Source organism: Danio aesculapii, chromosome 16 (genome assembly GCF_903798145.1).
Source record: "Danio aesculapii chromosome 16, fDanAes4.1, whole genome shotgun sequence".
NCBI lineage: Eukaryota > Metazoa > Chordata > Actinopteri > Cypriniformes > Danionidae > Danio > Danio aesculapii.
The window spans coordinates 42,324,579-42,337,884 of record NC_079450.1 but is presented as its reverse complement, the minus strand read 5'-3'; the positions used below and the strand labels follow the sequence as shown (position 1 = coordinate 42,337,884).

General features: G+C 31.2%; 1 protein-coding gene across 1 annotated transcript in view; it reads right to left on the bottom strand.

Annotated features, from left to right (window-relative positions):
• Nucleotides 1–11,757, bottom strand: part of rorc (RAR-related orphan receptor C) — a 101,185-nt gene extending 89,428 nt beyond the window's left edge. The window contains exon 1 of the mRNA XM_056476195.1: nt 11,656–11,757. Coding sequence (XP_056332170.1) covers nt 11,656–11,665 — 10 coding nt within the window. The 5' untranslated portion in view covers nt 11,666–11,757. The remainder of the gene's footprint in view (nt 1–11,655) is intronic.
• Between the last annotated feature and the right edge of the window lie 1,549 nt (nt 11,758–13,306).

Here is a 13,306-nt window from a genome sequence, read left to right as displayed (position 1 = left end):
AGATTTCTTATATATATTTACATATACATATCCATTAACCACATAAACAGTAGACACATCATCTGTGAGCATATACAGTTATTAGTTAATTTTTAAATTTTAAAATTAATATGCATTTTCATTTTCTGTATCACTGTGTTTATGTCTGTAAAGCAAAATGCTGGGTTTCACACAATTGTTGTCCCAATGTAAATCATTAAGTTAAACAAGTTGACTGAACATAAAATTAAGTTGTTGCCCCCCAAAAACTAAAGAATTGTGTTGTTTCTGCTTATTTTAAATAAGTAGTTCGAAAAAAAAATTCTATAACATATAACAACAAATAATAATATTTTTTGGAGTATGGTGTCTTGATTTGAGTCTCCAAAGGAAACTCCTTTGCAACTTTTTTTTACAGGAGTCTTGGTCTTGTGTGAGCGTGTATCTATGAGGAAGGGAGTGAATGTTGACAACCTATGCAATGCATGTGACTTCTGTAGATAGAATTTGAACTGCCATGTTTGCCCATGGGTAACTGACATCATCAAAATGTTGACTTGTAGAAAACAAGATTTGACTATATATGTTTTAAATCTAAGTTCATAACTTTATTTAATAACAGATAATGATAAAATACCTGTAATATGAAGAATATCAGTCAGTGTAATTCATATTACAATAAAAAATTATTATTATTTTTAAATTACTATACATTTTTATTTATTAACTTTTTTATTGTAATGTTTATATATTTTTTCTATAAAAAATATTTATTTTGTTTAGTTTAGTTTATGTAGTTTATTTTTGCTTTTTAGCTAATAAATGTTGCCCGTTTATTTTATTTCAGTTAAGGAATTTTGATCTCATGAATGTTTACTCATGTTCTGAATTACACATGGACTTTTAGAATTTACAACTGTTGTATTTTAGAGTTTAAAATAGAGTTTAGAGTTTGTTGTAAATGTTTAGTTAATTTTAAAATTAAATTTTAACCTTAGAAAATATCTGTCAGAAAATTACTAATTCATACATTTTAGCAATGCATGTGATCTAAATAAATGAATGAATTAATGAATGAATGAAAAAGAAAATCATTGATTTTCTGTCTGTCTAAAGAAACATTTCTCCATATATGTAGTCAGTGCATTCACATTATATCTTTTAAACCACATTCTGATAAAGAGAAGATGTTTCTTTTTCTCTTCTTTATCTGCTCACCCAAACCACACTCTGATAAGAAAGAGAAGTCTACATTTCTGCTCTAATTGCATATTACTGGAGAATAATTTTATGCAAGATGCAATCAGACAGAAAAATCTATTTTTTGCTAGGCACGTCATATATTCTTAAATAAATTAACATTAGATTTGTATTACCAGACACATCAGTTACTAAAGCCATAGGTACTTACCACAGCTGAAGATCTTATTTATTTATTTATTTATTTAATTATTTATTTATTTAAATGTTCATAATGAACTAAAACTGAACAAAGTAAAGTTGCCTCAAAATTTAGCTATAATTAATTGTAACAGCCTATCTCAAATCATACAGAAATTTCCAGATGATTTGCAGAAAGTAAAGATACTATCTCAAATATTGCAGCTTGACTGTAAGTAAGATGTAAGTTGTGATATGTCGTAAGTAATTATCTCTGATGTACCACTGATAAAAGAAAATTACATAAAACTGTACCACAACTTCAGTATTTAGGTCTGAGAATGCCACATAAATGGTGCAAGTCCAGCTACTGCAGTTTTATCACTTACATTTTTTTTTACTTTTTGTAGCATGTAAGGATAGATGAAATACTCAATAATAAATTCTCAGATAAATACATTAAATAAAAAAACTAATAAAAATAAACACATATATAGAATGTAATAATGCACATTTTAGTACAGGTAGTAAAAAAGAGAGTTAAGTGCATGTAAAAGGCAAAATACTTTACTTGGAAGGGCACCCGCTTCATAAAAAAACATATGCCAGAGTAGTTGATGGTTCATTGCACTATGGTAACCCCTGATAAATCAGGGACAAAAGCTGAAAAAAATGAACCAATGGATGATTATTTTAGTAAATTTTTGTGAAACTTACACACCTATGTATACCAGACCATGTTCACTGAAGTCTGTAAGGTTAAGCACAAGCTTGGTGATGGGATCCTTTTATGTAAAAAAAAAAAAAAAAATTACATTTACAGGGAAGTATTCCACACGGAAAAATTCCCCAAAAAACTTTAACTGAGTATTTTTTTTGGCCAAATATTGTCCAAATATGTATACCACTACACTACATGGTACTATTATTATTATTATTTTTTTAAATAAAATTTGTAAATGCAAAATTATAAAATAGATATCATTAAATATAAATGATTTGGGATTCTTTTCCTACCTTATGAAATTACATCTCATCTCGAGTTAGGAAATCTGAAATTAAGCCATTAAGTTTGACAACTCACTCTCAGGTCTGTTACTAAACAACCAACACTGTGCAGGCTGCTGATGAGTTAGCCTAAATAAAATAAATAAACAAATACTCTACTAATACTCTGTGATGCTTTGTTGGTATCTGTAATGCTAATTCCAGTTTATTTGCTAACTGTAATATCACATTGTGCAGGACTCTGTAATTTCTTAAATTAGTGTTTAGTCACTAAAATGTAACACATCTTTGCGATTCTCCAAGAGTCTTTCTATCATTAAACATCTTCGTTCTTTATTTTCAGTCAACAATAAATGTAATTCCATTGTTGGACAGCTCAATTATAAGCAATTTTTCCCATTAGCTTTTAAATAATTTTAGTTAGGACAGGTGTTGGGTTGCAATAAAGTAAGGACTTCAGGTTTTTAGGATTTTTTGTCAAGGATGCACTTGCCACTTGCAATACCACTTTGTAGTTAAAATAAAATACATTTCCATGTAGCTGTTTGACAAATTTACTGAAAATGTACTCACAATGATTGAAGGGATTGATTGTTGTTGCATTTAAATAGCAGTTCAGTTTGTTCTTCCGTCACAGCATTCTGCATTGTAAAGTAATGAAAAACCTCAAGATTCCACTAACGGAAATCCTTGAGTTGAACATAAGAATGCTATGACAGGTCAAAAAACACACACAAGAGAAAGAATGAAAGAGACAAAAAGAGAGAACCTGAGAACATCAAAAGCTTATCACTTTTAAAGAAACCTTATATGCAAACACTCCAGGGACAAACTGTCATTTTTGAAGCCTATTTGATAAATGAATATCTAAATAAATAATCTACAGTTGAATACACACTTTTTTTTCCCAAGTATTATCATTAAATAGAATTGTTTAATTACTAATTTCAAATGAACTAATTTCCTTTGTCTTTGCCATGAGGACAGTACATAATATTTTACTAGTTATTTGGCAAGACTGTGCAGAATAGTACACTATGTTTACCCCTTCCCCTCTGCACTTGAAGGGGTGTAAGGGGTATGTATAAAAATATTCTTTTAGGAAATGAAACTACTTGACACGCACTCATCATCATCATGTTGTCACTAGCGCAATTTATGTTTTCAATAATTCATATGAAAGTTGAGCATAGTGTACTGCATGAGCATTGTGATTACGACATCACATGCTCCAGCACCAAGACCATTGATACAGTGATTGCCCAGTTACAAAAAAAGCACAGTGCACTTACTAATATCAACAAAAGGAAGTGCAGTGCATTTTGCGAACAAGCCTCAGGGTGTTTCAAGATGCACAAAACTATACTTTGCATTTACAGTGCCCGTTTTCAGTGATGTAACCACAAGAAAACAGCATATCAGACATGCTGTAAATAACATTTTCACATCCACCAGACTTTTCTGACAGACTGGCCTATTCTGTCAAAACATCGAGCAAGGTTATCAGAATTTTAAAAACATAAATATTTTACAGCAATTTTTAAGAGAATTTTGTTAGCAAAATTTTGCTCTTTTTTTCTCAAAATGTTTCTTTAAAGATCATGACTGTAAAACATTAATAACATTATGAATGTAACAAATCAGCTTGTTTGTTGTAAAAATTGGGACTACCCCTACCCCTTGTTTTGCGTGTTCAAGTGAAGGAGTAGGGGTGTCCCAATTCTCTTCAGCTTCAGAAAAAGGACTAAAGAGAAGGGGTAAGGGGAAGGGCTAAAGGGTAAATTTGGGACTGGGCCCTAGTATTGAGCTTAAAGTGCATTTTAAAACCTTTAATTAGACTGGTTAATTAGACTAACTAGGCAAGGCTAATAGGCAAGTCATTGAACAACAGTGGTTGAATTCTTATAATAATAATAACAATAATAGTAATAATAATAATGGTATTGATTAGTGTGCTTATAATATTGATTAATTATTAATAATATTGCTGAGAGCCACGAGCCCAATGGAGCGAGTGTTTACAAGTGTGGAGTCACGTGAAGGAGCTCTAGATGGAAAGTTTTGTTTTGTGTTTACCTTATGATTAAAGTTGTTGCCTGTTCTCTGGTTCCCGCCTTTGAATGAGTGAGTTTTAGTTATGTTCAGAAAAAACAAAACACCCGCAAAGAAACCTCGACACAGAGGAACATAAAAGCTTACTGCCAGCTAGCATTTCGGAAGTGTTATTGCAGAGCAAGGCAAACAGCATGCAGAAGTATAAATGCATGACTACACGCAAGGCAGGTGCTGTGGGTCATGCCAATTACTCAATGCAGAAGTATAATTCAGCCTTTACACAGTGGATGCCAGAACCCCAGCACCGTGCTGGGAAACACCCATACACTCTCTTTTTTCACACAAACTAATATACAATAGCCAATTTAGTTTATCCAATTCACCTTTACAGCATGTCTTTGGACTGTGGAGGAAACCCATGTGAACATGGGGAAAACATGCAAACTCCACACAGAAATTCCCACTGGCCCAGCCAGAACACAAACCAGCTTCCTTTTTGCTGTGAGGTGACAGTGCTAACTTGAGCCACTATGCATGCAATGCAATGCATGCAATCAACTGCAATTTATAGACTTGCAATTAGTCTGTTACAGCGTTGTGGAGGATATTTGCAGAAATGTTGTAATACTGCCAAATTTTTTGGGTTTTCAAGCATAAAATGCCTTTTCAAGTTCATGCCACAGCATCTCAATTGCATTCAAGTCATGATTTGACTAGGCCACTCCAATGTTTTTTTTTTTCTTCAGACATTCAGAAGTATACTTGATGGTATGCTTTGGATCATTGTACTGCTGCAGAGCCCAAGTTCACTTCAGCTTGAGGTCACTAACAGATAACAGCCATAACAAACAACAGAAAGCATCATATAATGGGACCCAGTCCACATAAAGATGCTTTCTGGCAAAACCGAGCAGTGCTCAGCAGTGGTTATCACCTTGGAACTCTGCCATGCAAACAATTTTTTCCCAGTCTCTTTTTTATGGTGGAGACTGGAACATTCACCTTAACACTTTGAGAACTGCAGGGTTATAATAAACGTTAATTTTTTGTTGTTGTTTGTTTTTATCAGTAGTTTTCCAATATAACAGATCTAATTTTTAAATAAAACAATAATTGTCTTTAATACATTATTTAAAAATATTTTAACAGCTTTAATTTTGAATTTATTTTCATTAATAAATTAATTTTCATTATTTCATTAATTAATCATTAATTTATTTTCCTTCGGCTTATTCCCTTTATTCACCAGGGGTTGCCTCAGCGAAATGAACCGGCAACTTATCCAGCATACGTTTTAAACTGCGAATGCCCTTTCAGCTGCAACTCGGTACAAGGAAACATCCATACACACTCATTCACACACATACACTACGGGCAATTTTGCTTATTCATTTCACCTATAGCACTTTGGACTGGGAGAAACCGGAAAATTAAAATTAATGCAGGGAAAAATATGTAATGTCTGTAGTCTGGACTAGGTTCACAGTGAAATTCAGATATTTCAAAAATAAGCATAAATATCTGCCACAGGAATGTCAGAATGATAAAGCATTTTACTTACATTCTCTCTCTCCCTCTGTCACTCTCTCTCTTTCTCTCTCAATTCAATACAATATTTGCTTTATTGGCATGACAAATGTTACAAAGGACAAATGTATTGCCAAAGCATTTATAAAGTTTACATAAAAAAGAACATACATATATAATAAAAAACACAGTAAATAGTAGTAGTAAAAAAGATATAATAATAATGAAATAAAATAATAATAATTCAATATATCATATTATTCATATATATCAATAAAAATAATAATAGATCAGAATAAACTGTACATTTAACAAACAACATTTTAGGATAATAGTAATAAAAACATTAATAAAAACAATAATAATCAATATACTTAAAATTATTAATTTGCAATAATCTAGATGTATGTTTGTGTGTGTGTGTGTGCGTGTGTGTGTGTGTGTGTGTGTGTGTGTGTGTGTGTGTGTGTGTGTGTGTGTGTGTGTGTGTATTTGCAAGCGCATCACTGATGTTTTATTGGTCTCCTTTCTTTTTTTGTGACAGGCATTAAAGTATTGTGCCACTTTAAGGAAACAATTTGCTTTTCCTCTGGTCAATACTGAAGCTGTGTTTTATTGGCTAATTCAGTGAATTTGAGGGTAAATGCTCTGGAGTTGGGGGTTGAATGTTTCTCTGATGTGCTGATAGTTTGTGCAGCGTCTCCACTTCTGCCTGGGCACAGTGTGGGCAGATGCGGCTGTCTCTGGGTTGCCAGTTCTGTCTGTATTGGCCTGTCAAAATGCGAGCACTCAGCCTGGTCATTGTTGTTCTTATTTTACTGTCCCTCACTTCACTCAGATATGTTGCTGTGGTATAATCTCTATTTAGGTCTAAATAACATTTAAGTTTACTTTGTTTTCTTGCTGCTTCATTTCAATAAATCAGATACTCTTCTTTTCCTGCATTTATCATTTGATTGGGCTTTATTTTGTGGATGAGCATGTACATGTCCTGATTCTGCCTGCTGTTAGTCACATTTGTTGTGTTGGTTTGTGCTTGTAGCCTCAGGATCATCTGAATCAGGGGGCGTTTTTCAATGTCCATTTCTTGATTTTTGAAAAAACGCATTAAAATGATAAAAGTTGGGGTCACTCATTTTTTAAATTTGTTTCCAAAATTTGACAGCTCGTTTCTCAATGCTTCTTGCTTCTCTTTCAGCTTTCCATTAGCACTTATTTTCAACCCAAGATATGTTTAGCTTCTGTCTCTCTCTAATACTCACATGTCATTGTTAAACCAAATTTTCAGAAGATTATAGAACCCAAAAACCCAAAGCTTTGTGAGTTCAATGGGAAATAATATCTCTTTGATTTTCAAGGTTTTGGTTGCGGAATATGTGTCATAATTTCAGAGCTTTTGAAGACATAAATGCATATAAGAGTAAGAGTGAAAAAAGGTGTGAAACCCCTACATGCAACAATGTGGTAAATATATTAGTGTGCTGAGCACATATGAGTTTTAACTTTCCTTTCATAAAATTTAACTTTTTAAGTGTTTGGTCTATATGAATACATACAATTTCTGATTTCTAACTCTTAAACTTTTAGATTAGTTTGTTCTGTTCTAATGCTTTACTTCATAAGAATGCAGAAAAACAACACCAAAAAGGCAGGTGATGGAAAATATAGTATTCAAGCTCTGCAAGCACACCTGTAAACTTGTGTGCCGACACACACACATACAAACGGGTGACCACAGCGCAGAACAGCATTGCAGCTGGTGAACAATTCACCGGCAGTATATTCAAAAAGTGTGTGTGTGTGTGTGTGTGTGTGCGTGTGTGTGTGTGTGTGTGTGTGTGTGTGTGTGTGTGTGTGTGTGTGTGTGTAGTTAGAAAGTAGGGCAACACTGCAAAATGCATTTTTCTTAATGCACAAAAAATATATTAACAATAATAGCAAAAAGTGTATTCAATAAAATGTACCCAATTTCTTTGCGGTTCTGTTCATCAGATTTTGATCAAAACACTGAAGTATCTTTCTACTCATAGTTTCCAGTGTGACTGATGCTTTTTGGTGTGACAGGTGCACTGTTGTTCTTGTCTAACACAGAATAATGAAGTTGAACAGCAATAAAACATTCTTTGTAATTTTCTTTGTAAAAACTCATCATTGATATTTAAATAAATGTATTCTCAAAGTGTATCTGTCACATAAACACTATAACACTAGTAATACAAATTACTACTTAATAGGTTTTAAGTTTATTTATTTATTTTGTATTGCATTGTAGTTTTATTTGTTTCCATTATGTAAATTGCATGAGCTTAGAAGACACACAAAGAAAAAGAAATAAAACAAAATGAAGAATTAGGAATGGCCTAGTCAAAGTCCTGATTTGAATCCAATTTAAATGCTGTGGCATGACATAAACAGGCATTTCATGCAAAAAAAAAAAAAAAAAAAAAAACTCCAATGTGGCTGAAATACAACAACTCTGCAAAGATGGGTGAGCCAAAGTTCCTCCACAATGCTTTAACAGACTCATTGGAAGTCAAAAATGGTTAATTGCATGCTAAGGGTGGCCCAACTAGTTATTAGGTTTTAGGCCAAACACTTTTCACAAAGAGATATGTAGTTTTGTATTTTGTTTTCCGTTAACAATTAAAACCTTGATTTCAAAAATACATGATGCATTTACTTGTGTTATCTTTGACTAATATGTAAATTGGTTTGGTGATCTAAAACATTAAAGTGTGACAAACATGCAAAAAGAAAAAAGAAAAACAGAGAGAAATCAGTAATAGGGGGTAATAAATCAATAAATATTTTAGCCCCTTAAGAATTTAACTACTGTTGTCCAATGACTTGCCTAAATGGCTTAACTTGCACAATTTTTTTGTGGTTATGTTCATCAGATTTTTATCAAAACACCAGAACATCTTTCTGCGAATAATTGTCAGTGTGACCAATGCTACTTATTGTGATGGATGCACTGCCATTCATGTCTAACACAATATAACAATGCAGAAGAACAGCAGTAAACTGTCTACATAAGATCTGTTTTGTCTGAAAAACCCTAATTTGAATAATATTTAAATTAATGTATTCTCAAACTTTATTTGTCACATAAACATTTTACCATTAGTAATACAAAAATTATTATGTCTTAAGTTATTTTGTTGTATTGGATAAAAAAAATAAACATATAGCGAAACTGCAGTTGAATATGCAAACTTATTCTTTAGTGTAACTATTTTACATACTTTATTTTCCTTGTTTATTAATAATTACAGTAATCTCGTTAGAATGATGAAATGAGTTATGAAGGAATTTTCCAGTGACAGATATTAAACAAACATCAAAAAATATCAAATCTCTTTACTTTAATTATTTAATATTAGATAGATACAGCACAATGGCTAATGTGACCTAGCAATAAAATACTTCTAGCATTTAAATTATGAAATTTAAATTTCATCATTAATCATTACATGATTAAATTCAAGGTTGAAATAACCCTTAGCATGCAATTAAACAAAGATTAATAAAAATGGTGACAAATGTATCACTCACTTTTAATTTGATATAGTTTTATTATATTAACACTTTTACTTTCTATTAAGAAATATCATAGATTGTTTAGATCGCAAGTCATGTCACCGTTTATATTTGTATTTATTTATCCAGCAAAATCAATGACAAGAGGTAAATCATAAAACTTTTTGTGGTGGAAATCTGGAAATGTTTTATGTGTAAAAATGTCAGTCGCACTAAACAAAAAGTTTTTAATGAGAGCTTCAGTGCAAACCTGCACCTGATAATGCAAAGTGATAAAATACAAGACAGCTGACTTCAGCAACTCCTGCTTGAATGATAGCAATTTTGATGAGCAGATACTTAACATATGTGATGTGGGCTGCTATGGAAAATTCTGTTTGAAAGGACGGTACAAAAATGCACAATTAAGAGTCATTTCTGAACAATGTCCACAACCACAAGGGTGACAAATGAACATTATATGATACTTTTGGAGTCCTCCGTTTGGACTATGCAGAGACTTTATCATTTTAGATATAATATTGCAAGTGTTTTAAAGACTGTCAGAAACAAATTGCTTCAGAACAAGAGATGTTGTTTTCAGAGTGTTTCTGTAAGTGAGCTTTTATCTTGCAGTGTTCTTTTTTTAAAGAGATACAACATACTATAAGTTTTATCAGAAGACTCTTCATCATAACTTCAACTGTGATTCTAATCATTGTAGCCACAAAAACACAAGATAAACAAAATACTGATACATCTATTCATTTAATAATATCATGGCTTTTTGTCTGACTAATTGCTTACTTCTCTAGATTAACTTTCTCAGTCTATGTTACTAACTTCTTGACTACAAACAATTAAAGTTTAAACAGTTTTATAATTCTAAATAATTATCTATCTTATCTTTGTTGAAACACTGTGCAAAATTATTAATAAAATCAATATTAATTGATAATTATACTATTTAAACTGCAAGTATTATGAACATTAGCTGATCATGCATTTTACGTTTTACATGCACAATGACAGAAACAATCCTGTAAAACATTCTTTTTAGAACAATTGTTATTTTAGATTTTGAACAGAAAGATCACTTAAAGTTAAATTTATATATATATATATATATATATATATATATATATATATATATATATATATATATATATATATATATATATATATATATATATATATATACTTTAATAATCTATTCAAAATGTTAGCACAAAAATTTGTTTTTACTTGGATTTTTTTCCACTTAAAGTTTTACATAATGTTTGCAAAATGATAGAGATGAAATATTTGTTTTTCATAACTTAATTAAAACTAGCTAAAATATTACAAAATAAATGCTTTCTACACCTTGAAATATGATTATTTAATTTTTGAAAAATTCTATACCATAATTTAGATAAAGGCTTAATGATCAAAAATAAATTGTGGAAATTGTGTAGCTTTCTTGATGTTGGTGTGCTTGAAAATCCCTTTTACTAACTCAATAAGAAAATGACACATCAATGCTGCACCACTTTGCACGCATTAAAAACTCCTTAAAAAAACATGAAAATAACAAGAATGAAAATTTCTATTAGCTATTCAAAATGTATTACATTTTCTGTAAAAATGTATGATTGCAAAAGCCTTTTTTTCATACTAAACAGATTATTTTAGCAAATTTTAAAATACAAAAGGCACATACATTATTGGCACAAAAATACATGTCATCATTTTCATACTGAAACTGTAAATGAAAAACTTGATCTCCAAATCAAAGCCCATCTGACCTACACTGCTTTCTACAGTTCTACAAATACCTGCATATTATTTTATGCATTCAATGAAAGTTAATATGATATGATTTAATATTCATTGACTCAAGCATTCAAGAGAAAACTAAAGTTTTTGGAGTTTTACATAAAGAACAGAGTAAACCTCCAAATAGGCCACCTGAACAGCATATACTCATTTTGTCCTAAACAAGTGTAATGCATTAAACAGAAAATCAATATGAACAGTGTTTTGCAGCTTTGTGCTAAAAGTTGCACAAATGAAAATGAAAACAGCTTACAAAGCATGAAGATGAGTTCTGTGTGATGTAAACAAGCATTTGTCACACACCCACAGAAACATTTGTAAAAAAAAATTACATACTTGCTAGGCCAAACACAAAACATAAATGCCTACCTCGCATCATCTTCACAGAATGTGTGAACAGCTGTCTCTCTCTCGTGAAGATATATGTCTTAATCACTCAATATTGCTGACAGCTCAGTCTCACACTGTTAATCAAACTTCTGAACATGTGATGTTGTCGCAGTGTGGGCGATGACAGAGAGACTAGGTGGTTTGCTTTGGTAGGTGACAGAGAGAGAGAAAAAGCATTTGTGTCTTTATATCCGAGAATGTCAAAGAGGCCTGTCCCTTAACTCAAACTATAGACAGATCTGTAAACTGTAGACTCTCTCTCAGGAACGCATACATGAGGACCTTTATGTGCTGTTTCTCTGTCTGTCTATAGATGGACTAAATTTCAGCAGAAAGCAGTTATGTTTGCACATCCTTCTGAAATCAAGAATCAATCGATCACTCTAGTACCGGACACAATAATCAAAAAACTCTCAATTCATATCAAAATATTCTGAACAAATTTGAATTATTAGAACACATTAAATTATTACATTCACTGTAAAACCCAATAAGTAATGGTAACACGAATCATTCGAGGTAACTGATTGCAACAAATCATTTAGATTCAAAATCTAACCCTAATAAACCATGTGAACTCAATCCATTTGAGAACATAAAACCATTCGAGCACATTAACATTCAATAAATTAAGAGAACTCAAACAAGTTTAGTAGTGTATGTAAAAACCCAAAAAGATAAGGCAACTCAAACAGTTTAAGGACATCTTTGAGTACTGTGAACTTAATCCATTTAGGTTAAAGTAATGAGATATGTGATTAGTGATTAAGTGATAATTAGAGATTAGTGATAAGTGATTAAGTATTACTTGAGCATTAATGATGAACACCTGCTGTTAACAAGTAGGATTACTGAGGAGAAACTACAGTTGACTTCAGTCACAGCCTTAAAAGAAATAAAACAAATTCAGTTGATCAAAATTTCAGCAGAGGATCATTTAACAATTCTTGGTGAAGTTTTTTATAAAATAATTTTATGATCCTAGATAGCAGATTGATTCACTGTTGAAACTCTATCATTATCATCATTTTGGTTGAGGTTGAATATTCAGAATTGAATTAAATTATGAATCAACGTTGATAATTCAATTACTTCCCATTGTTGTTAATAATTATATTGAACCAATGTTGATAATTTACCCATTTCTTACCGTTGAAAATACTTACATTAAATTAATGTTGATATTTTGGTCATTTACTATTGTTGAAAATAATGACATTGAATAAATGTTGATAATTCAACCATTTCACAACATTGAAAATACTTGCATTGAATTATCATTGATAATTTACCCATTTCCTAACATTGAAAATCCTGATGTTGAATCAATGTTGATAATTTACCCATTTCCCAACATTACAAATACTTACAGTGAGTCAAAGCTGATGATTCAATAATTTGCCTTTGTTGAAAATACTGATATTAAATAAATGTTGATAATTGACCTATTTCGTAACATTGAAAATACTTACATTTAATCAACATTGATAATTCAATGACTTGCCATTGTTGAAAATACTCACATTAAATAAATGTTGCTAATTTATTCATTTCCCAGCACTGAAAATACATTGAATCAATAATGATAATTATTTTATTTATTTATTTATTTTTATTTTAAATTGCTTTA